The 27,089-nt window shown below is 43.6% G+C and overlaps 1 protein-coding gene across 4 annotated transcripts in view; it reads right to left on the bottom strand.

Annotated features, from left to right (window-relative positions):
• PLD1 (phospholipase D1) overlaps nt 1-27,089 on the bottom strand; it is a 200,588-nt gene that overhangs the window by 44,590 nt on the left and 128,909 nt on the right. For all 4 annotated transcript variants that reach the window (XR_009544734.1, XM_060171956.1, XM_060171955.1 and 1 more), the window contains 5 exons: nt 26,416-26,544; nt 23,042-23,160; nt 20,223-20,336; nt 4,751-4,861; nt 1,182-1,270 (listed from right to left, as the gene is read on the bottom strand). Coding sequence is in view for 3 of the 4 variants with exons in the window: in XM_060171956.1 (XP_060027939.1) it covers nt 1,182-1,270; nt 4,751-4,861; nt 20,223-20,336; nt 23,042-23,160; nt 26,416-26,544 (562 nt within the window). In the remaining variant the exon portion in view is untranslated. The remainder of the gene's footprint in view (nt 1-1,181; nt 1,271-4,750; nt 4,862-20,222; nt 20,337-23,041; nt 23,161-26,415; nt 26,545-27,089) is intronic.

The following is a 27,089-nucleotide window of genomic DNA, read 5'->3' on the forward strand; positions in this document are numbered from 1 at the left end:
CTCGCCACCAGGCTTTTTCCACAAATGTCTTCTTCTTCTTTTTTTTTTCTTTTCAGGAGCGGTCATGCAGAGTCAGAAAATAATGGTGTTTTTCTTTCTCTCTTTCTTTTTCTTTTCTTTTCTTTCTTTCTTTTTTTAAAATCATATCTAAGGCTGAAGGTTGATTTTTTTTTTTTTTTTTTAGATAGAGACAGAGAGGCAAAAAGAGAGGTGGGAGTCGGGCTCAAATCCTGACACCAACATAAACTAGAGTTGAGAAGTTTTCTGGTCAAAGAATGTTCTTTAGGGCAGGTGGGATAGTTCACCTGGGTAGTGTGCCTTCTGCGCCCCAGATTCAAGCCCAGCCCCTCGTACACTGGAGGAAATGTCAGTGCTGTGATGTCTTTCTCTTTCTCCTCTGATCTCTTCGTCTATTTGTCAGCTCAAAACAAAAAGAATTGTGGGGGCTGAGGAGGATTTCACACAGCACTGCCATTTGAGAGGTTTGCTCCTGGCCCACCCAGAGCTGAACATTAAGCTAATAGAATTCAGTCTCAACAGCCCTATTGTTTGACCGCATTTACATAAAATGCCAACACATTTACATAAAAGGCCAACACGTATCTATTGAGAAAAGCCAGTGGCTAGGAGAAAAGAGATTGATCGAATGGGTGGTGGCTGTTAATAAGTATGCAATTTATTTCAGGGGTGATACAAACGGTCTAAAATTAATTAGGTAGTAGCTTCACAACCCATGTGAATATACTAAAAATCACGGAATTGTAGCTTTCAAATGGGTGTGTTTTATGGCAGTCTTAATAAAAATGTTATTAATAGGATGATCCCATGGAGTGAAGAAATAAGACGGGGTGATAATTAAATACAAGCCAAAAGAAGTTGCAGCGACTGTTTTGCTTTGATTTTGAAGTGACTAGGGTTCATTGGATAAGTCAAATCACACATTTAATGCATCAATGCACAAGAAAGAATGGCTGTGCTCTGGGAGCCCTCAGATTCTCTCAGAAACACTCAAAATTCTAAGCAACTGACCCCCACACTTAGGGAACCTACTGTGAGTTTAACTAAATGTATGTCTGCTAGGGAAAGACCACATAAAAATTGGGCTTTTGAAAGCCACCTTAGCAGTAAATAGAAACAACATCTGTATAGTCACCTCGCCTACCAAAAGGGCACAAAGTTACCTGTGAGCTTTCAGTATTCTCTGGGCAATGGCGTCGCCGACCTTGTTGAACACAACTTTGTCATCAGCACAGCTTATGAAAAACTGGTTCTAGGAGAAATGAATGGGGCACTTACGTTAGCTACCTCTAGCTCTGCAATGTGTGTGTCTGTGTGCAGTGTATTATAAAAATTATATTATTATTTTGGGAGTTTGGGACAATTAGCAAACAAACGACATCAGCCTGAGGTGGGGACACACAGGGAATGTATAAAAGCATGGACTTGAAGCAGCTCAGTCTCTCACGCCGCTGCTTCTTCTCCTGGTCAGAGGCTCCAGGTATCCACCATGGCTAATTCTCCTGGGAACTGAACAAGTGTGACTCTGCTAGCCAGTAAATTCTTAAGTTTCCCCTATAGCCATGAGCAATCTACACTTCAGTTGGTAACTGTTTATCTTATGGGACTGAACTTCTGATAACTATTCATAGACTTTATGGACCAAGTATACTCTTAACTCCTGATAACTGCTTATTTTGTGTACTGTTTGCTTAACCTTGAATGGAGCTGTTTACTTGTAGCACCTAGATAAATATTTGTTTTTTACCCATTTCACCCAAATAAAGCCTCTATTAGTTTAAACCTGCTCTCAACTCTCCACTGTGAATCTTTTACTAGAGCCTCAGCCCTAAGCCCCTTTTAGGTTTCAAGTTACAATACAACACTAAGCCACCTATTTTTTTTTTTTTTTTGCCTCTAGGGTTATTGCTGGGGCTCTGTTACCTACACTAAGAATCCACTGCTCCTGGAGGCTATTTTTCCCCTTTTGCTGCCCTTGTTGTTTAAGCATTGTTGTTGTTATTGCTGTCATTATGGTTGGATAGGACAGAGAGAAATGAAGAGAGGAGGGGAAGACAGAGAGGGGGAGAGAAAGATAGACACCTGCAGACCTGCTTCACAACTTGTGAAGTGATCCACCTGCAGGTAGGGAGCGGAGGCTCGAACCAGGATGCTTGAGCTGGTCCTTGCACTTCGGGCCATGTGCACTTAACCCTCTGCGCTACAGCCCAGCCCCCTCAACTGGATGGGTCATCACCCACCATATCTGATGTTTAAAAAAATGTTTAACACGAACAAACACATTCCGATCACTAAGATCACTTCGGGAAAGCATATGATGGAGGTTTCTTACATTTCTAGGTAATATCATATAAAACATCTTAGTCAAATTAAAGGCTAAACTATAATTTAATCATGGAAATTCCCTGTAGGTTGCATCCTTAGAATCACAGGGTTATTCCAAATGTAACCATGCAAACTTAATTAGTGGAGATTTTGACTTTTCAGATACCCACATTGTATGAAGGCTTATGATTAAAAATTCTATGTTGGTAAACATTCTATCCCATGCCAAGCTTTGTAAAGTCATTGTTTATTGGTTTTTATTGGATAGAGACAGAGAGAAATCAAGAAGGGAGAGGGAAAGAGAGAGACAGAGACAGGGAGAGGTAGAGGGAGAGAGACAAGACTTGCAGCATTGTTTCACCACTTCAGAGGCTTCTCCCCAGCAGGTAGGGACCAGGGGCTTGAACCTGCATCCCTTAAAATTGTAACAAGTATGTTCTACAGGTGCACCACCACCTGCCCCTTCTAAGCTGACTTTTTAACAGGCAGATGGCAGAATTCTGGTTGCATATTCTCCAAACTTTCTGCATTATTTTATAGTATCTGCTTTTGCCTTGGCTCATCTGTTGGATTCTCTTGTTATTTAACTTCCATCTTAAGTATCTGTAAAATTCTTTTAAGTATGCTCCGTTAAATATACACACATGTATGTGTATATACGTTATATCCCATCCACAACCAATAGAAATGGAAAAAGAAAAACTTAATTTTTTTCTATAAATATTTTTGATATATGTGTATCTATACAACATTCCTTAAAGATGTTACAAAAAACAGGTAAAATATCAAAAATATCATTATTTTGAGGACAGAGAAGACGAAGTCACTGTATAAAGGAATGCAAAACGACGTAGACATCTCGGGAGCATGACATCATAAGGACAACCAACACAAAATAAAACCTTCCCTCATCACTTTCCAGGTGAGAGGTGAGGTCAGAATTGCCGGAGGAGGTACAATTATCGTGCCTTTGCCAGTGACAGTGCTGACTGTCACACATGTCCTGACACTGAAGTGCCCACATCTGCCTCCTGCCTCCTGCAAATCAAACTGCGGGAAGATGCGGTGCAGTGACTCATTACAGTCTACTTCCCTTTAGGGCATCAAAACAATCCAGTGTCAGTGGCTACCCAGCCTCATTTCCTCAGCAGTTACAAACACACACTGGCTGCATGCTGGGCTCTTTACATTTTTTTCTTTTTTTTAAAAAATTTCATTTTATTGGTTACTTAATACTGATTTACAAAATTATGAGACGACAGGGGTGTAATTCTACATGGTTCTAACCACCAGAGGTCCATGTCCCCATTTCCTTCACTGGAAATTGCAGTAGTTCTCCCAAGGTCACACGTCTGGAACGACTATTATAATTATGTTTATATAGATTTGTCCACTTTTTTCTATGGTCCTGCTTTCTTGTACTTTCTAAGTCACAACTACTACTTCAGTGTCCTTTGTTTTTGTTTGTTTGTTTGTTTGTTTGTTTTTCCCCCTCTTGTTTCTTTGGTTCCTGATGGAATTAGGTTTCAGGTCGTCTTCCCCTAACATTTATCCCTCTGGAGTATAGACCAAAACTCTATGGGATGCAGAAGGTGGGAGTTCTGACTTCTGTAATTGTTTGTCTTCTGGACATGGGCATTGGCAGGTCGATCTATACCTCTAACCTGTTTTATTTTAACAGAAGCCCTGCTGAGCTCTGGCTGATTGTGGTACTAGTGACTGAACCTAGGAACTCAGAGCCTCAGGCATATTTTTTTCTTACATATTTATTACACTCATGCTTTTTAAAAATATCTTTTGAGGGGAGAGCTGGGTGAATGAATACTGAGGAGTGTCATACGAAGCTCAGTGGCATCCATGGACTCAAGGGCTACACAGGTAGCATGAAAAAGGAAAACTGACTTAGTATTATTGGAAATAAAGAAAACAGACTCTGGGTAATGGATCTTTTCACTTCTTTCTTTCTTTCTTTCTTTCTTTCTTTCTTTCTTTCTTTCTTTCCTTCTTTCTTTCTTTCTTTGTCACCAGGGTTATTGCTGGGGCTCAGTGCTGGTGCTACAAATCCACTGCTTCCAGGGGCCATTTTTTTCCATTTTTCTTTTTCTTTTTGATAGGACAGATAAATTGAGAGGGCAGAGGGACAGAGAGGGAGAGAGAGAGAAAAAGAGTAACCTGAAGACCTATTTTACCCTGCAGGTGGGGAACAGGGGTTCAAACCCAGGTTCTTGTGCATGGTAACATGTGCACTTAACCAGGTGAGCCACCACCAGGCCCCTAATTCACATTCACACATAGAGACACACACTCACACAGACATACTCACATATATACAGACACACACACCCCTCAATGTGCCAGGTGCTGAGGTCTCTGCAGTACTGTGGAGAGTCAGGGGAGCAGGACCCACCTCAATGTAGATGTAGTGCTTGCTGTTCTCTATCACACTGACATAGGCTGTGTGGATAGACTCTTCATGGTACTTGATGCCAGCAGACCAATCGGTGGCAGAGCGGAGCAACTGAAAAACAAAACGCAGACATGAGCACATAGCAGATGGCGTAGTGTGGACAGCAGACAAGCCCACGCGGTGCAGCCCGGTCACTTCCTGCAGACAAGTGATAACTACAGAGGCTTGGGTGCCTGGCGTGTGCCCAGGAGAGCGGGCTGGTGGGAAGCTGGGCCTCAGATATGATTCATAACAGAGGAGGACCACTTGGAAAGTGATCCTTGAATCTGCTTATTCTACCCAGGATTATTTTTGTTCAAGACTGGAAATCCCAAGGTATTGTTTCTCTAGAGAGTATCATCTGTGGAATACAGATGACTAAAGCAAACAAGCTTGCAAAAAAAAAAAAAAAAATGGAGGGGAGGCGTTGGGCAGTGGTGTACCCAGTTAAGCACACATACTACTAAGTGCAAGGATCTGGGTTCAAGCCCCCGGTTCTCCACCTGAAGTGGGGAAGGATGCTTCACAAGCAGTCTGCAGATGTCTCTCTTTCTTTATCCATTTTGTCTCCCCCTCCTCTCTCAATTTCTTTCTGTCCTAGCCAATAAAATGAGAAACATAGCCTACAGGAGTGCCAGGAACCATTTCTCTGCTTGATAGATAAGCTTTGAAACAATGGAAGCCCTGGAGACAAGTTTCATTTCCCCCCTGGGCAGGCCATTTCCCCTCAGGTAAACCATTTATCAGTAATCAAGTGAGACAACACATAGTTGTGGTAACAAACATGGTTTCGGCCATTGTTTGTTGCAAGGAACATTCCACTTTGAAGTTTGCTCCCCTCCTCCTCCTCCAGCATTCCCCCCCCTTTTCCCAAAGCCTTATAATGCCTGTGAACACAATAAAATTTTGCAGCTTGATCAGAAACCTGTCTTGCTGTCGTTCTTTCGTGTCTCTTGTCCCTGTCATTCCAGGTATTTAGGTTCCTAGCCCCTGTTCACCGCCCCGCTGGCCGTGGCATTCTGGCGCCCGAACGTGGGGCGAAGAAGCCTTCTGGACCTAGGAACGCCGCTGATCGAGAGGGTAGGCCTACCCGAATTCACCGAGTCACCGCGGCCGAGGGGATAACGCAAAGACTCGCATAGATCGCCACGGAACTACCCAACTGTGAGTCACATCTGGAGGAGTGTCACAGCGGCTGAGGTAAGCAATACCATGGGACAAGAATTTAGCAAACAAGACTTGTTCATTAAAGGACTCAAGGAGTCCCTCAAGACACGAGGAGTAAGGGTTAAGAAAAAGGATTTCAAGAAGTTTTTTTATTTTATGAGTGATGTTTGTCCATGTTTTCCCTTAGAGGGGACTATTGATGAAAAAAGATAGGCTAGAGTAGGAAACTGTTTAAGAGATTTTTATGAGACCTTTGGTCCAGAAAAGATTCCAGTCCAGGCTTTTCTTATTGGAATTTAGTAAATGATATACTCAAAGTCTATAAGTGTTGTCCTGATGTACAGTGAGTCATGAGAGAGGGAGAAAAAGTCTTACAGGGACACTCCCGGCCACCTTCTGTTTGTGAGTCTGTCTCTATTCCCATGCCTAATTCAGGAGATCCGCCCCTGAGGCCGCCTGCTAAGTGCCCTCTGGTTAAGATTTACCCCTCTTTGACAACCTTAAGACCCCCTTCAACTAGCACAAAAAACAGCTTCCCTTAGATAATTAATAGAAGAAAAATGAGAACATTTACAATTAGTTAAAGAACTGTGGGCTCTTGATTTGGCATTATCTTAAAATTATCCAGCCAAAAAGATCCAGCTTTTTTCCCTCTACTCTCAGAAAGTGTTAAACCAGTTCTGAGCGAGATCTTATCTGGCTAGCAAGCTATTTAGAGAAAGAATGAAATCAATCAAACAAGATGTTCTCTTTAACTTAAAAGCTATTAATCAGAGAACCAGTACACACTTTTGATAGAAATTTAACGATTTGTTTCTTTAAAACTGTAAAATGTACCTTAGCCTAGAAAAAGAACTTTCAAAGGTTTTTCTCCGTGCTTCTCAGTGCGTGGTGGTAAACTAAGCCCACCTGTTCTGTCCGTGCAGCCAATCACGGCACAGAGCTACTGCTCCACAGATTGGCAAAGACTCCAGTCAATCATTCCCTAGCCACTAACGCCCCTCCTGGGGACGGGGGGGTAGAGAGTCTGTGAGGTAGGAATCCAAAAACCAAAGTGGTTTTTCAAAGGGAAAATTTTTCTTTTCACCAAAAAATGTCTGTTTTAAGTCTGTCTGCTAACCTTGTTTTCATTAATGTGTGTTAACCCATAAGTAACTAAAGTTTGTTTTAATTTTTAAATAAGATTTAGTTAAGCTAAATGTGGTTTTAAAGATCCCGACTCATAGAGTTGGCACACCTTTACCAAAGTAAAATATAGGACAGTTTCGTCCTTCTGATAGCTAATATCAGCATCAATTCATTAGTTAAAAGATTTTCTGAGATCTCTAGGCGTGGTAAAATGCCTCTGCAGTCTCTCTCACTCTTGTAAAAATTCTAAATATTACCAGCACCCCAATACCAAAAGCCACTATTTGTTAGTCTGTTAATTCCATGCTTGATTTGGCTTTCTAATAACCCAGTCAGTGTAGAACAGTGGCCTTGCCAAGAAAAAAAGGGTTAAACATGATATTCCTGGCCTGATAAAAAATCTTTATTCAACAGATGTGATTCAACAAAATTATTTAGTGTAAAATGATAAAAAAATGTTAATAATAAAAATTTATTTTAACATTTCAGCTATAAGGTTTATTTTAGCTTTTTAAGTTACCTATCCAAATCAAAGTGAAAAATCAATTAAGTTGTGTACCCACCCTTGTTCATAGCTGTCCTAAGGGTGTGATAGCTTTGTGATAAACAAAGTTCCTAACAAACAAAGGTTAACATTTTACTTAAAATTGTTTAAGACTGGCTTGGGTTAGTAAAAGATAACACAATGGTTATGTTAATTATTTACATGCCAGAGGCTTTTGCTCTGGTTTTCCTCTTTATATCTTTCTGCTTTTAAAAATTATCTGGTTTGTTTTAAGACGCTGTCAGAGATTTATTCTTGGCAAATGGTGTTTTTCTGATAGAAGATTTGTTTTGGCAAATCCTGATTTAACAAAATTAGTATTTTAAACATTTAAACTATGAGGTTTTATTTTAGCATTTTAAGTTGCCATATTAGAGTTCTAAAGAGCAAAATCTATTAAGAGTTTTATAGCTATGCTTACTCATGATAGCCTTGTGATGAGTAAAGATCTTAGTAAACTAAAGGTATAATAGTGTGCTTAAACTGTCTAATCAGTTTAAAATAATGCTAAAAAATAGTAAACATTTTATCATGTCAACACATTAGGTACTGAATGTCTATAACATATTGGTATATTCTAATAAAGAGCCTTCTAAAATCGTATAAAAGAACTCAAGCCAATTCTAACCATTAGATCATCAATTAAGTTGGTACAAGTTCTCTCCCTAAGTAAATAATTATAGGTACATCTGCACATGAAGAACTGACTGCTCATATGGTAAGATTTAAAACTAAACATTTTTCACTTTTTATTTATGGGTGTGTGATGACTCCTAAAGTCACTCATATCCTAAAATTTTTCTCATGTTTTACAAGCCTCTTAAAATTTTAACACTTCACCTGCCATAGTGAGAGCACTTTACTGGCTCCCGTATTGTTTAATTAAGATCCTGCTATTCAGACTTTTAAGATTAATCTCCACTGATAAAAGCCAATGCTCTCTGGCAGATTGATGTAATTCACCTGCCCATGTTTAGTAAACAAAAACATTTTTTTCTTTCTCATTTGATATTTTTTCCAAATTTATGTGGGCTACAGCTCAAACAAGAAAAACTAAAACCCTTAAGGTCAATTAATAAAAAAAAAAAAAAGAAGGGGAATGTATTGTTAAAATTCGGAGGCTCCAGCTGGCAGGGCTAGCTTCACGGGCGGGTAACAGAGACTCGTAGACACACGGCTGGGCAGGGAAGCTGGCTGTATTTCTTTATTCAGGAACAACGATTTATAAACTAAGACAAACTAATCACCAAACAGAACTCTCCTGCCTCCTTCCCCCGCAGCGGCGCCAAGCACTCTCGAACTCTGGAACTCTCTCGGGGTTCCTTGGGGTGGGGACAAGCGGGCCTGCAAAAACTAGCAGGACTGAACCAATTTTCTTGGCAGGGGGAGAGCTAGAACAACCCAATGTAAAGCATACAACAGGAATGTACCCCCCAGTATTCAGTTGGCTAAAGTGTCAAAGAAGTAACTATACTAAACCTTTTTAATATTTACAAAAATTCGAATTGTCCATTTATTGTATCTCATTGACAAAGCCACCCACTTTTCCAGTCACAGAGACATATTCTTTTTCTCTTTTTCAACACTGGATGTCCATGTTTGTTTTCCTTTTATTATGGTGGATGACATTATTGCTCTTACAAAATCCACAGAGTCCCTGTTGGCAAGTCCTTACCGCAAAGGACGCCATGGCAGTATATACTCCAGCTAACCTCACCAGCCTATCCAAGTCTTCTCTTTCTGCTGACCTACCACTGCAGACTTCATCTTTGCATGTTTATTGACTGCTCACTTTTCTCAAAATATTCCTCATGTTCAAGGAACCTCACCTAATGTGTATGTACCTCCTCTGTGTTTTGGTAAACACCATCCTATATTTTCATGTCAATTCTTCTCTACCTGGTACTTGCCTCCTAGTTTTGCTTGTTCCACAGCTGACCCTCTATGAAGAAGAAAAATTTCACCACCAGAGGACCAGACGTGCTGTGTTTCTTCCCCTGGACATCACATCCACTGACTGCTTCCCTTAGACTTGCTGGTGGCACGCTAGGACACTCTATATATTCCTCCCATGAATTTTCTGACAAATTACATCAGGTTATAGACTCCACCACAAATAGTCTTGAGTCACTACAGAGCCCCTTATGGGACCCTTATTAGTCTTTTGTTAATGATTGCCTTAGGACCCTTTATTTTTAATAAGATTACTGATTTTATAAAACAGCAGATTGACTCCTTGGCATCAAAACCTTTGCAAAAACATTATCACAGACTTCATTTGGCTGACAGAGGCCTGGCTGAACCTGAGGGTGACAGACCTCCTTTTCGGATGGCATAAAACTCAGAATTATGCATTGAGGCATCCAACCTTGGCAGGGCAAAGACACCAGTAAGGGGTGTAAGGCAAAGCACTGCATGGAGGTTGGTGTCAGCAACAAAAAACTTCTGCTTTGAAGTTGTCTGCACCCTGGAAACTGTGGCTCTGCCTCCCCTCCCCAAAAAGACACCAAGGGCCTTAAGATGCAGGAAGATTGTTTTTACATTCACCCCGCGGGAGGAATCGGGTCAATACTTCTCCCCTCTGGTTATGCCCACCAAACCTGCTGTTAAGTTCTCTGCTCCTCACCCCGATTTCCTGCCTCAAGTTAAATTATAACGAAGGGATGAGATGCCAGGAACCATTTCTCTGCTTGACAGATGATAAGCTTTGAAACAATGGAAGCCCTGGAGACAAGTTTCATTTCCCCCCTGGGCAGGCCATTTCCCCTCAGGTAAACCATTTATCAGTAATCAAGTGAGACAACACATAGTTGTGGTAACAAACATGGTTTCGGCCATTGTTTGTTGCAAGGAACATTCCACTTTGAAGTTTGCTCCCCCTCCTCCTCCTCCAGCATTCCCCCCCCCTTTTCCCAAAGCCTTATAATGCCTGTGAACACAATAAAATTTTGCAGCTTGATCAGAAACCTGTCTTGCTGTCGTTCTTTCGTGTCTCTTGTCCCTGTCATTCCAGGTATTTAGGTTCCTAGCCCCTGTTCACCGCCCCGCTGGCCGGGGCACAGGAGCAGTGATTCATAGTACTGGCACTGAGCACCAGCAATAACCCTGGAAACAGAGAGAGAGAATAAGAAGAGGATTTACTCTCTTCTTTGACTAGCTATCCTGAACAACGTATCTTATATCTCTATTTTCAGTCAAGGTCACTCCAATAAACTTCAATCCCCTTCTAAGCATTTGCTTACCTTCTGGTCCAGGTGAACTGAGAATCAAATCTAGCCTATACTTTTCAAGCCTCAGGGCTATAAAATACATCCGTATAAAATGACATGATTCTGATTTTATGTGTTAGTCTAAAAAATATGGCCATAATGGTCATTTTCCTTTGTACTATGTACTATTTCTAACTTAAAAGATAATCTTCTTTGAATCCACAAGCCCAGATCTTACATCGAAAGAACCAAGTTGAATATATGCACTGAGATACAGAAAAATCTTTACTTGGTGAAATACTTTTAAAACATTCTAGATTCATCCCAAGTTCTTATAGCTCCATGTAACTATAAGCTGCTCCATTTGGTAAATGAGGAGACTCATCCCCTGTGTTGATTCTACCGATTCCTTACTGACGCTAAAATGGAGGAATGCCCGGGTTCCTTTCAGGGTTGGAGGAAGCAGCCTTACAGAGCGGTGGGGGCGGGTCTGTCTTCCTGCTGCAGCCTCCTCTCCTTGACAGGCTGGGGGCCCTCCTGTTACAGTAATGGGTGACTGCTCATGTGCGGGTGAGTGGGCCTGAATTTTTGTGGCCAAAAATTAAATGACTGCAAATGCCGGGGCACGGATTTGCTCCATCACTTACTGCATTGTGCCAGCTGCTCTGTCTCAGGAACTCTGTCACACAAAGATTCTGCAACCAAAACTAGCCTGCTGACTGGCCCAGAGAAACATGGACTTGCTGGCTGCAAAGTTTTGAGAACACTTGAGAAGCTTGCAGGTTGCATTTGTATCAGTCACACCAGCATGATTTTCTGTTTTCAGGGGACTAGTTCACCTGACTGTCACCACAGCCGTGCAAAGCAGATAGCATTGTGACGCTGGTTTACAGGTGACAGAGATGCCTATGAAGAGGTAACATCATCTCCACTACTGTGTGGCAAAGCTGGGAGTCTGGTTCTAGCAGCTGCTACTTGCCTTTGTGGCATTAGATCACGCCCTCCCCAATCACTAAGTTTGTTCCCTCGACATTATAACATAAACAGTATATCATGTTCACAATGCCAGAGCTCAGAATGGATTTTACCTAGGTCTTCAATCGAGGGCATGCAACAGTGTCTCAACTATTTAGAGTCCTAGGCCACCACCTGGGAATGCTTGCAGAGAGTAAGTTTCGAGTATTACAGTGGAGTTGTGGTGTCTCTCCTTTATCTCTCTCTTAAGAAATTCTGTAGTGATTTTACAAGATTGCAAGATGACAGGGGTATAGTTGTACACCACTTCCACCGCTAGATGTCTGTGTCCAGCCCCTGCCACCCCCCAACCCCCTATCGCTCTAAAGTTGCCAGAAGCCATGAACTTAAGTAACCAGGAAGCCCCTATCACAAGCCTGGGAGCAAAAGACAATAAATATTTTTTAATTACTGTCACCAGGGTTATTGCTGGGACTCCATGCCTACACGATAAATCCACTGTTCCTGTTTTTTACCTTTTTAAAAAATTTATTATTTCTTTATTTGTTAGGACAGAGAGAAATTGAGAGTGAAGGAAGAGATAGAATGAGACCGACACCTTCAGACCTGCTTTGCCACTCATGAAGCTTCCCCCAGAAGGTGGGGATGGAGCCTCGAACCCAGCTCCCTGTGCATAGTAACATGTATTCTCAACTAGGTATGTCATTGCCTGGCCCCAAGACAATAAATGTTTAAAACCTAGGAGCTGAGCAGTGCTCTGCAAAGAAGAAAAAAAATGAGATGAATATATAAAACATATTGGTGAGTGAGTGAGTCAGGGTAAAGGCCCTTTCCGACCACTTGGTTCTGTAGGGTCCTGAGATCCAGCTGCTAGCAGATGGCAGGAATGGAAATGTGATGTATCAAGCATCACCCGGCTTACTGCCATCTAGCAGCATGGAGAAGCTGAGGTTGGAAGGCCTTCTGCAGGTGATGGCCATGGGTGAGGGTGTACAGCAGGGCCTCCCAGTGAGAGGGAAGAGATGGCTTAGCTGGCAGAACACAGGACTTGCAGATAGGAGCGTGACTTTGATCCCTGGACCACATTTGCTGGAATGGAGCTCTGGTGTCTCTCTCTACATCCCCGTGCCCCGTGCCCTGCTATAAAATAAACAAAGAGGGGGGCCGGGCAGTGGTGCACCCAGTTAAGTGCACATATTCCCAAGCGCAAGGACCCAGGTTCAAGTCCCTGCTCCTCACTTGCAGAGGGGACACTTCACGAACAGTGAAATAGTTGTCTCTCTTTCTCTCCCTTTCTCTATCACCAAAATATGTAAAGAGCTCACTAAGCTTAGCAACAAAAAAGCAAATGACCCAATCCAAAAGTGGGCAGAGGATATGAGCAGACTATTCACTACAGAAGAGGTACAAAAGACCAACAGTCATATAAAAAAATTGTTCCAGCCTCCCTTTGGAAGATAGAACATTCTCTACTGTTGTTGATCCACATTGAGGGCAAGGCCCTATGGGGAAGGGAGGCTAGAAAACATACTCTATCTGCCACCTGAGGAAGATAGGTCCTGAAATTGGGGCAGCTTAGAATACATGACCACAGAATGTGAGCTTAGACCTACAGGGATGCAGGTCACAGAGGCTCCTAAGCTGAATATGGACCCCAGATCAAATAGATGGGTTTTTATAGTCAACAATATTTATATTCCTTTCCCATATTTGGGAGCTATTCTTTCCTGATCCAGCTTTCTAGCCCTTTTTCCAGCCATGACATCATCTCTCCAGACAATAACTTGGGGCCACCTGCATATGAGATGTCAGGCTCAGAAAAAACAAACAAACAAAAAAAAAAAACACCAAAAAACTAGTATAGTCCTGGGCCTTTTGGAATATAACTAAAATAGGCCTACTAACTATCTTCAAAATGGAGATCCCAAATCTTCATCTGCAATATTCCAGCCTCTAGGTCCATGATTAGTCAACAATTTGTTTGGCTTTATATGTTAACTCTTTTTTCAGCCACCAGGTTCCAGATGCTACTATGATGCCAACCGGACTTCCCTGGGCAGACAACCCCACCAATATGTCCTGGAGCCCTGCTTCCCCACAGCCCCGCCCCACTAGGGAAAGAGAGAGACAGGCTGGGAGTATGGATCGACCTGCCAATACCCATGTTCAGGGGGGAAGCAATTACAGAAGCCAGACCTTCCACCTTCCCATAATGATTCTGGCTCCATATTCCCAGAGGGTTAAAGAATAGGAAAGCTATCAGGGGAGGGGATGAGGTACGTGGTGATGGGAATTGTGTGGAGTTGTGCTCTTTTTTTTTAACTTAAAACATTTTTTTCTTTGATATTTATTTATTTTCCCTTTTGTTGCCCTTGTTTTATTCTTGTAGTTATTATTGTTGTTATTGATGTCATCATTATTGGATAGGACAGAGAGAAATGGAGAGAGGAGAGGAAGACAGAGAGGGGAAGAGAAAGATAGACACCTGCAGACCTGCTTTACCGCCTGTGAAGCGACTCCCCTGCAAGTGGGGAGCTGGGGGCTCGAACCAGGATCCTTATGCTGGTCCTTGAGCTTTGCGCCACATGCATTTAACCTGCTGCACTACTGCCCGACAACCTGTGCTCCTCTTATCCTATGGTTTTTGTCAGTGTTTCCTTTTTATAAATAAATTTTTTTTTAAAAAATTGTTCCAGGTCACTGCTTGTCAGAGAAACGCAAAACAACAATGAGATATCACCTCACCTCTGTGAGAATGTCATACATCAAAAATGACAGCAGCAACATATGCTGGGGACAAAGGAACCCTCCTGCAGTGCTGGTATGAATGTGAATTGGTCCAACCTCTGGAGAGCAGTCTAGAGAACCCACACAAGTCTAGAAATAGACCTTCCTTATGACCCAGAAATTCCTCTCATAGGGATTTATCCTAAGGAATCAATGCACAATTCTGGAGTTGAGGGAAATAACTCAACTTGTTAAGAGCACAATGCCAGCACGCATAAGAGCCCAGGGTTCTGCATTCAATCCCCAGCACCACCATAAGCCAGAGCTGAAGAGTGCTCTGGTTTTTCTCTCTGTCTCTCTTTATAATATATAAATATTTAAAAGATTTGCACAATTCTTATAAATACACTTTCTTTCTCTTAATTTTTTTCACTTTAACTTTCACTTTATTCAATTCACATCCTGACTCTTTATAACTTGTTAACTTGCTACATTCTGCTTACAGATGAGAAAACTACTGTGTTGGATTTTCAAGCATGAGGTTCTGAGTTTAATCCCTGGCATTGTGTGTGCCAGAGTGATGCTCTAGTGTGTGTTTTTTTTCTCTCTCTCCCTTCTCTCCCTCTCTCTCCTCTCTTTCATAAATAAATAAATTTTGTTTTTAATGACGATATAAAGAAATGTCAGCTGAACACACTGTAGTCAGCCAGTCAGTAGTGGTACTAAGTTTGAACACTTGATGTGATTTCATAAGCACATACAACATATCAATGATAATAATGTCCACTGATTAAAGAAAAAGTGTCATTGTTTTAACAAAACTCTTATCTCATGCCACACTTTGAGATCCTGATTTCCATTATTAGTGATTTAATAATGATCAACAAGATTGTGGTATAAGAGGGTTATGATTTCTACAATTCCCATCAGAGTTCCTTATCCCCTCCCCTCCATTGGAAGTTTCCCAATTCTTTATCCCTCTGGGAGTGTGGACCAAAGATTTTTATAGGGAGCAGAAGGTGGAAAGTTTGGCTTCTGATAAATACACTTTCTTATTTTTAAATATTTATTTATTTTCCCTTTTGTTGCCCTTGTTGTTTTATTGTTGTAGTTATTATTATTGTTATTGTTGTCATTGTTGTTGGACAGGACAGAGAGAAATGCAGAGAGGAGGGGAAGACAGAGAGGAGGAGATGGAAAGATAGACACCTGCAGACCTGCTTCACGGCCTGTGAAGCTTCAGTCCCCTGCAGGTGGGGAGCCAGGGGCTCGAGTCAGGATCCTTACTCTGGTCCTGTGCTTTGCGCCACGTGCGCTTAACCCGCTGTGCTACTGCCCAATTCACATAAACTTTCTTAAAAAAAAAAAAAAGGATTGGGGGCCAGGTGGTGGTGCATTGGGTTAGCACACCTATCACCATACCCAAAACCTGGGCTGGAGCGCTCATCCTCATCTGCAGGGGGGATGCTTCATGAGTAGTGAGACAGGTCTGCAGGTATCCCTCTTTCTCTCCTTCACTAGTTCCCCTTCCCTCTCAATTTCTCTCTCCTATCAAATACAATAAAAGGCGGGCGGGGGGGGGGGGGACTTAGAGCTGGTGAAATAGCTCACTTAGACAATGTGCTGATTTACTCTGTGCACAGTCCAAGTTCAAGCCCAGCCCCCACCATATTGGAGGAAGCTTCGGTGCTGTGGTGCCTTTCACTTTGTCTCTAATAATAAATAAAAAAATATTTAAAAAATATTTATTTCATAAAAGAGGCAGAGGAGAGAGAGAGAGACTAGAGCACCACTCTGTCACATGCAATATTAGGGATTGAACTCAGAACCTCAAACTTGTGAGTCCAGAATCCCCCACACACACCTCCCGGGCCACCTCAATAATCCATCTTCCAGATGCCTAAGGAATACCTGCTGTTTTGGACAAGGTGATCATCAGCAAGTCAGTTTTAATTTTCTTTTCTTTTATTTATTTTCCCTTTTGTTGCCCTCGTTTTTATTGTTGTTATAGTTATTGTTATCGTCGTTGTTAGATAGGACAGAGAGAAATGGAGAGAGGAGGGGAAGACAGAGAAGGGGAGAGAAAGATAGACACCTGCAGACCTGCTTCACCGTCTGTGAAACGACTCCCCTGCAGGTGGGGAGCCGGGGGCTCAAACCGGGATCCTTATGCTGGTCCCTGCACTTTGCACCACGTGCACTTAACGTGCTGCGCTACCACCCGACTCCCAGAATGTCAGTTTTAATGCCATCTCAAGTTTGAAGTTTTCTGGTCTCTATTGCATCTTATAACATCTTATAATTGCACCTTATGAGGTTTAAAGCAACAGAGTATGCTCACACAGAGCTACCCTCTTATGCATCCACATACATGTGCCTAGACACAGAGACATGACCCTGTGTTCCAGTGAAGGAGCTGTTGCTGTGGGATGACTACATATTTGCCACAAGTATTTTTCTCAAGTGGCTCATCTGGTTAATTGTTTCACTGATGCTCTGGGGTTTAAATAGCTTTCCTGGTACAGTTCTCTGGCCCTTGTCCAAAGTAATTGATTTTGATATAAACACATCATGGAGTCCAGACACTAGTGATATGAGTCCATAATGCATACTGCTGGTTGCAGACTCTGGGCCTTAAACGAGACTTCTGATGCTGGCAGTGGTGAATTTGAGCCAATGGCTGTGCTCCGAGTCTTGCCCGTGAGGTGGCTGGCACTGAAGTTTGGGCTGGGGACAAAGGACAGACTGAGCCACATGGGCCAAGACTAGAACTCAGCAGCCGGCTCTATACAAGGTCATGATTCGTGGGCCTGAGTCTCCTCATCTGCTATGCCTAATGGCTGGCCTGGGCGTGATAAGACCCTGTGTTTCTCTGAGGCCTATTATCTCTTTTAAAAGTGATTCAACAGTGTTGCAGACTGGGCAGTGAGCACACATGTTACCAGGAGTGAAGGCCTGGGACCAAGACCTTGGTCCCCGCCTGCAGGGGAGTCTTCACAAATGGTGAAGCAGTGCTGCAGGTGTCTGTCCTCTCACTTTCTCCCTGTCTCTGACTCTATCAGCAACAGATGGAAAAAGGAGAAAATGGTCACCAGTAACTCTGGAACAATGCTGGCATTGAGTCCTGGTGATAACCCTGGTGGGAAAAAGGAAAGACTTGAGGGGTATACTTTCACACTCATAAATGGGGCGTGTGAAACACCACACCCTATGCCCCCACCTACCCACTCAGTTCACACAAAGTTCAAGGAAAACAGCCTGGGCACTATTTTCTTTTTTTTTTCTTTAAAGATATATGTTTTAAATATTTTATTTATTTATTTATTAGAGACAGAAATTTAGAGCAGAAGGAGAGATAGGGAGAGACACCTGAAATCTTGCTTCACCACTTGTGAAACTTTCCCCCTGCAGGTGGGGACCAGGGGCTTGAACCTGGGTCCTTGCACACTGTAATATGTGCGCTTAACCAGGAGCACCACGGCCTCACTGCCATGGGCAATATCTTTTTTTTTTTATTGTTGTAGTTATTATTGTTGTTGGTATTGATGATGTTGTTGTTGGATAGGACAGAGAGAAACGGAGAGAAGAGGGGAAGACAGAGGGTGAGAGAAAGATAGACACCTGCAGACCTGCTTCACCACCTGTGAAATGACTCCCCTGCAGGTGGGGAGCTGGGGGCTTGAACTGGGATCCTTCAGCCAGTCCTTGCACTTTGCATCACGTGTGCTTAACCCACTGCGCTACTGCCTGACTCCCAGGCACCATTTTCTTTACGAGTTCCTTTGCTTCAGACACCTGCCTTTCACATACGCATGAAACCATCCAGTATGTGTCTCCCATATGTTTCTTATTCTATTAAAAAAAAAAAAACTCGGGAGTCGGGCGGTAACACAGTGGGTTAAGCGCAGTCGGTGCAAAATGCAAGGACCGGCATAAGAATCTGGTTCGAGCACCGGCTCCCCACCTGTAGGGGAGTTGCTTCACAAGTGGTGAAGCAGGTCTGCAGGTGTCTATGTTTCTCTCCCCCTCTGTCTTCCCCTCCTCTCTCCATTTCTCTGTTCTATCCAACAACAACGACATCTATAACAACAACAATAACTACAGCAATAAAACAACAAGGGCAAAAAAAGGGAATAAATAAATAAAATAAATATTAAAAAAAAACTCTCCATGAAGTATTTGGTTAATAAATTAGACAAGCACAGAATTGGCTTTCGAGATGCTATGATGCTATACACACATTTCTGAAACCGAGCTGGTATCACTTTCAGGCTGACTGTGCCTCTCACTGCTAGGATGACTTTATTTATTGATTTATTTGAGCTAACTTTTATTATTAGTGATCTAACTGTGGTTCGCAAAGTGCAAAGCTCTCAAGGGCATAGTAACACACACACCCACCCCCAAAGTCCTGTGCCCTGCCCCTCTCTGGTCACCATGCAGTTCTCACAAAGTCCAAGAGAGTCTGGCTACTATTTTATTTCACAAGTTCATCCGCTTTATCACCTACATTCCACATATGAATAAAAGACATCCAGTCGCTGCCTTTCACCTCTTTACTTATTTGACTTAGCAGAACCACCCTCCAGGACCATCCATTTTCTGCTCATATCACTTTAGAAGAAACTCCAAGACAACCCTGGACTTTGTTTTTCTTTTTATGGCCGAGTCAGGGCCTGGCACACATGTGCTGGGTGATCTTACCACTCCCGTGCCAACATGTTGATTCCATAGGGAGACAGAGGGAAAGAGAGAGACATACCAAGAAGAAAGCATAGTAAGGGAAAACATTAAGGGGAACTTGGACTGGCTGTGGTGTACTGCACCAAAGCAAAGGACTCTGGGGAAGGAGGAGGAGGGACAGGATGAAGGGACATTGGGATCCTGGTGTGTCTCCTAGACACCACTTACAGGAAGATGAGAAATGATGCTTGTGTGTTAGAGTCTACTGTAAACCACTTAGCTCTTAATGAAATTTTTAAAAGAGAGGCCTCATCACTGGGCTGGAGCTTACCCTAGTGCTACAACACCACCATGTGGACTGGGGGCTCAGTCCATGGCCACTTGAAGGGGGGGGGGGGTGAGCACTCTAGTCTGGGAGCTCTCTCTCAGCCCCAAGTCCTGTCCTGATTGGTCATTTTATAGGACATCTATTTATATTATATTTATAAAAGATCTGAAAAGGAGGAGTCAAACCCACGTTAAATAGGAAACAAAATACTCACATTTAAATGCCCTGTCCAGGGAATCCGGTGGTAGCATAGCGGGTTAAGTACACATGACGCAAAGCGAAAAATTGGCATAAGGATCCTGGTTCAAGCCCCCGGCTCCCCACCTGCAGAGGAGTCGCTTCACAAGCGGTGAAGCAGGTCTGCAGGTGTCTATCTTTCTCTCCCCCTCTCTATCTTCCCCTCCTCACTCCATTTCTCTCTGTCCTCTCCAACAACGATGACATCAGTAACAACAACAATAATAACTACAACAACAATAAAAAACAACAAGGGCAACAAAAGGGAAAATAAATAAATGAATATTAAAAAAAATAAATACCCTGTCCAGATTATTCTAGAGTTCTGCTCAGTGGAAAAAAAAAAAATCTAAAGCCAAGTATGACACACTGACTTAGACCAGCGAGAGGCCCTATTCCCAGAAGCACCAGGAGGACACAGAGAGTCAGACTCACCTGCACGTTGGCGAGCACAGATCCAGGCACTTGATACTTCAACTCATGGGCGGTCGTTTGAGATTTTGGAAGCAGAAAAGGATAAGAAAGGGACCGATATTTTGATTTCATGATCTAAAAGCAAGAAAACAATGGTTAAAAGAAAAAAAAATCCAAGTTAGCAAGCAGTCTCAGTCTTCCCTGACTTGGGAGAATAACAAGAAATAATCCAGACACATCTGGAAAAGGAAAAAGGACAGTGTCCACAGGGGACGTTTCCAGGTAGAGAGGCTCTGCATGTCTTTTGTTTGACGCTCCCACGTGATCAGGGATAGTGAGCTGGTGTCCCTTGCTCTTTGTCCGCTGTAAAAAATCTCCTCAGAACAACATAGCAAGATGCATCGTTTTTTACTGACTTCAGAGGAAGGGAGAAGGGAAGAACCAAATCTGTTCAGGAGCTGCCAGCTAATGCGCATTTCAGTTTCTGTTTGATTCAAAGTGTTAGATGTGTTCTCAAAATATGCCACCTCGACACACTACTTCTTTAAATATCTAAAATAAAAGTTTCTGTCAAAGATGTGTGTGTGTGTGTGTGTGTGTGTGTGTGTGTGTGTGTGTGTGTGTGTGTGTGTGTTATTCCCAGGGACCTCACACACACTCAATTTCACCTATCTCAGGACCACTTTCTCATTATTCATTTATTAGCAGATACAGAAGGAGACAGACAGATACGGGGAATGGTACTGGAGCTTCCTCAGGTGTGTCATGGTGCATCCATGTGGTGCTAGGGTTTGGACATGGGCTGCACTCATGACAAAGCACATACACTATGGGGTGAACTTACTTTTTTTTTCTCTATTGGGGGGATTAATGGTTTACAGTCAACAGTAAAATACAGTAGTCTAACATTTCTCAGTTTTCCACATAATGTTTGTTTGGTTTTGTTTTTTTGTTTTGTTTTGTTTTGTTTTTTAACCAGAGCATTGCTCAGCTCTGGCTGATGGTGGTACAGGGGATTGAACCTGGGGCTTCAGAGATTCAGGTATGAGATTCTCTTTGCATAACCTTTATGCTGTCTCCCCTGTCCTTAACTATGTGCCTTTAGAACAGCTTTTTAAGATCGTGTTAATTCATTTCCCCAAGAGTTAAAACAAACAAACAAACAAAAACCCATAAATGCAACTGCAAGTATTAATAGTGTGTTTTTTTTGTTTGTTTGTTTGTTTTTGTCTTTTTCAGTCCAGTTAGTAGAAACAATAATCTTTTGTTTCTTTAATGAAGATCCCTAGAATTTTGCTAGATATATTCCCATTAATTTTGTCATCACTGGGACTTCACTGCTCTAAGCAGATTTTTTCAGATAGGCGGAAAGAGACAGAGACAGAAGGAGAGGAGGAGGAATGGAGCCACTGCACCGAGGTTTCCTCCAGTGTGGTGGGGGCTGGTCTGGAAACTGGGCTGTGCACATGGCAAATCAGGACTTCCAGGTAAAAATTTTAGCAGCCCTGACCATTAGGCTTAATGTTCTATAAATGAAAAGTAAGATCCCAACCTGCCAACACCCAGGTCCAGTGGAGAAGCAATTACAGAAGCCAGACCCTTCCACCTTCTGCACCTCACAAAGAACTTTGATTCATCCTCCCAGACAGAAAAAGAACTGTGTGGAACTGTACCCCCTGTTAATCATTATTAAATCACTAATAGTTTTTTTTTTTTTAAAGATGCCACACAAATAAAAAAGTAAGATCCATCCCTAAGCTGTTGGTAAAACAAGATTCTCTTCCTAAAGCATCAGTTCAGTCAAATACACAGGACCTTCCTAATACCAGGATGCCAGAGAATGAATGTATGGACGCTACACTAAGAGCACTTTCGAACAGCAGTGAGGGTTTATGAAAAAAAAAAAAAGAGAACCTAGAAAAAGAGCAGGTGAAAAAAATAAATAAAGGCTCGGTCTTGGGCCAGGTAAATAGCTCACTTAGACAGTGCGCTGCTTTACCATGAACATGGCCCGGGTGATATCCTGGCTCCCACCGCAGAGGAAGAAGCTTCCTGGCTGTGGTCTCTCAGTCTGTCTCTGTCTGAAAAGAGTCTCTGTCTTCTCACCCTGTGCTCAGAGCCAGCTCTCAGTGGTCAGTATGAACGTGAGGGTAGAGTGAGGGTAGGACTGGACGTTCCCTAGAGTCAGAGCCTTCTCGGCACAGCTGGGGCCCCGAGCCCCACTGCAGCTGTCCAGCTCGGTACTGACTGACAATCTGCTGCAACCGTGTTGATTTCTTTCTAATTTTTAAAAATATTTATTTATATATTTATTATTGGATAGAGACAGAGAGAAAAATTGAGAGGAGAGGGGGATATTAAGAGGGAGAGAGATACCTACAGCCCTGTTTCACCACTTGTGAAGCTTCCTCCCCTGTAGGTGGGGACCAGGGCCTTAAACCTGGGTCTTTTGACATTATAATGTTTGCGCTCAACGAGGTGTACTACCACCTGTCCCCCTGACTAACTTTTTAAATAATTTCTTCTCTTTTTAAATAGAAACAAACTGAGAGGGAAAGAGGAGGTAGAGTGGGAGACAGAAGGACACCCATAGCACTGCTCTGCCACTTGTAAAGCTTCCCCCTTGCAGATGGGGTGGGCAGGCTTGAACCTAGGTCCTTGCTGAGTGTGACATGTGTGCTCAACCAGCTATGCCACCACCCAGACTCTCGTTCCATCTTCCTTTGGTTGGAAGCCCAGGCCCTTTGCCACCAGGCTCCCAGCAGCACTGGTTACAGAGCCTCCTCTAGGCCAGGTGCTCCACACCCCCAAGGCCCCAGCGGCAGGTCTCTCCCCAGTACCTTGGTGAAGTTCCATCGCTGGATGAAGTGTCGGGCCACGTCGCGGGCAGCCTTCCCATGCACAGCAGAGGCTATGTCGTGCCAAGGCATGCGGGGTGTGGAGTGTCTGTCGATGAAATCTGCAGGGCACCAGGCACACTAAGCATGAGGATGGGCTGGGGTCCACCGCCCAGCCAGCTCTGGGTCCACCCTGGCACTCAGCAAGAGCCCTGCTGCCGGTTGCTTTAAAGATGTACTTATGGGATGGAGGCGGGGGAGGGGGAAGTGGAACTGGAGCATCACTCTGGCACAAGCAACGCCGGGGATGGAAGTCAAGGCCTCATACACACAAATTGGCCTCTACCCTCCCCACCTCACAGGCTGCTTCCACATATGTTCCTTCTTCCTTCCTCCAGTCTCCTGCCCTCTCCACTCACTCTCTCTCTACTGGCTTCCAACCTCGTGACTCCAAGGAAGTTACTCTTATCAAGACACCATGGCAAATGCAGTGGTGGCCACTTGGCAGCTGTTTTTCTATTTTATTCAGCAAGTCACTCAAAGTGGTGAATTCATCTCGCTGGGAAAGATGCTGCTTTGGATTTGGGATTGCATCCCCCTCGGGTTTTACAACCCTAGAGGTGGAACATGGATGAAGCATTGGATTCTCAGGCATGGCAAAAAGGCCCTGAGTTCAATTCCCAGCATCGCACGTACCAAGAGTGATGCTCTGGTTCTCTCATTAATGGTTAAATTAGGAGGTTGGGGACCTTAGCCCCTATGGGATCAGACTAAGATGATGGCTTGGTTGAGGGTGAAATGAGGGTAATGATATATACCTTGGGGAAAATGTGGGAATGTACCCTTGTACCAACAAAAAATCCATAAACTAATATTTCCTCAATAAACTGATATTGGAGTTGAAAAGATATATATATATATATATCATTCTGCTGAGCTGGTGACAGATCCAAAAAAGCAAAAATCAAATCAACCAATCAATCTGTATGTCTCTTGACTTGGGGAGAAAACCACTTTTTCTTATCTTACCTGAGCATTGTTCATCTCTGGCTGGTGGTGGTGCCAGGGATTGAACCTGGGACCTCAGAGTCTCAGGCATAAAATGTCTGTTGAATAAATTGCTGTCCTATCTCCCCAGGCCCAGAAAACTTTCATAACTAAAAGGAACATGGATCTGACATGAGGGACACTGTGCCCTGGACACCTCCTCCAAATATATTTTCATTTATCAGTAGAATCAGTAGAGAATGCAGAATGGCAACTGTAGAAATTACTCAAGATGCTTTTCTAGACTACACGTCTCTCTTTGTCACCCCGTCAAGATAGCACCAGGCTACGTTTGTCGTGATATCTCTTGGCCATAGCAGAACAGTCCTCTTAAAATGGGCCTTTCTAAGGCTGGAAGGTGAAGATGATAAGCAGAGAAGATGGCCTAAGGGTGGACATCTGGCCTGTAGAATTACAAATAAATAGCCCCATACATAGTCTACCAGGAACCAAGAGCTGCAAAGGAGCAAGCTCTGACGGCAGACAGGCAAGCAGGCAGCTCTACGGTGTGTCCTGTCCTTACTAGAAAAACCAAGCAACCCTGAATCTATGGCTGCCTCAGAGGCAGCAGCATTCTTTTTAAAAATGTTTTCAGGGGGGTGGGCAGTAGTGCAGCGGGTTAAGCATGGCGCGAAGTGCAAGGACTGGCAAAAGGATCCCGGTTCAAACCCCTGGCTCCCCACCTGCAGGGGGTCACTTCACAGGCAGTAAAGCAGGTCTGCAGGTGTCTATCTTTCTCTCCCCTCTCTGTCTTCCCTCCTCTCTCCATTTCTCTGTCCTATCCAAAAACAACAACATCAATGGCAGCAGTAACAATAACAACAAGGGCAACAAAAAGGGAAAAAATGGTCTCCAGGAGCAGTAGATTTATAGTGCAGGCATCAAACCCCAGCAAAAAAATAAAAATAAGGGGGTCGGGTGGTCGCGCAGTGGGCTAAGCATACGTGGCGCGAAGCGCAAGGACCAGCATAAGGATCCTGGTTTGAGCCCCCCGGCTCCCCACCTGCGGGGGGGGTCCCTTCACAGGCGGTGAAGCAGGTCTGCAGCTGTCTATCTTTCTCTCCCCTTTTCTGTCTTCCCCATTTCTCTCCATTTCTCTCTGTCCTATCCAACAATAATGACATCAATAACAACAACAACAATAACTACAATAACAAAAAGACAAGGACAACAAAAGGGGGGGGGAAGCAAAAATTAAAAAATAAATAAAAAAAATGTTTTTACTGGGGGGAATTAATGGCTGTCTGTTGTTTTCGCCAGGCTGGCTTCACGGGCAGGTAACAGACGACCCGGGACTCATGGCTGGGTTGTACGCAGTATCTCTTTATTCATGCAGGACACAGCGTAATCTATACCAAGATAAGCTAAACTAAAAACTACAAACAATCTTGTCCTTATAAATATACTAGCCCAGTAGGGTGGGAACAGGATGCAACGCAGAGAGGGTGGAGAGAAAAGTGACTGGTGACAAGCAGAGGGGGCGGAGCAGGCAAGAATTCTACCACTGAACCACCAATGCCCTGGAGGGAGGGTGGTGCTTGTTAACAGAGGTTATGTAAATAGAATACAGTGTTATGTAAATAGAATGCAGGGGGGATTAAACCAAATGAAACAGAAGGGGTTTTTAAAAGCAGGATTAGAAGCATACCAACAGTTGTCTACAGTAAATACAGTTGTTGGTACATGTACAAAATTTCTCGTTTTCTGAAAAACACTCTCACCTCCAACCTAGCTCCTCCTCCACCATCATGCACTAGGACCTGAAAGCACCCCATCCCCCAGGGTCCTTTACTTTGGTGCAACACACCAAACCAAGTCCAAGTTCTTCTTTGTGTTTCCCTTTTCTGATCTTATTTCTCAACTTCTGTCTATGAGTGATAGCATCCCATATTTATCCTTCTCTTTCTGGCTCATCTGACTTACAGGCTGGTTTCTCTATTTTTTTTTTTAATATATATTTTTTAATGTTATTCTTGAGAACATCACTATATAGACTGCTGGGGACCAAATTCAGGACCTCATGCACACAGGTCCTGTGTGTCACAACCCTGAGCCTTCTTACAGGCTTGGCTCATCTGACTTAACAGGGTTCCTTCAAGCTCCAACCAAGATGAGGTGAAGAAGGTGAGTTCATCATTCTTAACAGCTGAGTAGTATTCCATTGTGTATATAGACCACAACTTTCTCAGCCACTCGTCTTTTCTTGGACACTATGCAGCCTGCAGAGCAGAGCTGAGGAAGACATCTACCAGATCACACACAGGCACACTTAAGAGGGATTCTGGCCACTCAGGGTCAGCCAGCCGCCTTCCAGCACCAAAGGCACTCACCAGCGAAGGGCTTGTCCAGCTGCACCCAGTCCTTGAAGACGAAGTTGCAGTAGTCCTTGCCATGCCAGAATCGGGTCTCGCCGTGCAGATCCCCAATGCCCGTCTGCACGCTGTGAATGGAGCTGGCATCTGAAACGCAGGGTGCCAGCTCAGGGCGGGGACAATGAGTCTGTTCAGGCACAGGCAGGATGGAGGGGGCTCCCCTCACCCCTTGCTCAGAGGGGGCACGGTGGGGGCTCCCCTTACCCACCAAGCACCAAACACCCTATTCCATTTCTGTTTCAGATAGAGGGAGGAAGGGACAGAGAAGCAGGGCCAACAAACCACTGCTTCCTTGCTCTGGAAGTTTCCCCTCTGCCTGTGGTCCTATGCGGGGACTAGGGGCTTGAACCCAAGTCCTCAGGCTCTACAAGGTGAGACTGATGCCATAACTAGGGCCATTGAAATAGCTCGAGCAGATAGTGCATTGCTTTGCCATGTGCACAACCCAGGTTCAATCCTGGTCACCACTGCATTGGAGTCTCTGTCACACTCTTTGTCTCTATGCCTTCCTTTTCAAGAGGAGGAGGAGGAGAAGGAGGAAGGGGAGGAGAGGAAAGAGAAAGAGATGACTCATAGTAGGGTAGCAGGTGCAATGTCACCTGAGACTGTAGGCTGATAAGGTTTCACAGCCC

This window comes from Erinaceus europaeus, chromosome 14 (assembly GCF_950295315.1).
Source record: "Erinaceus europaeus chromosome 14, mEriEur2.1, whole genome shotgun sequence".
Taxonomy (NCBI): Eukaryota; Metazoa; Chordata; class Mammalia; order Eulipotyphla; family Erinaceidae; genus Erinaceus; species Erinaceus europaeus.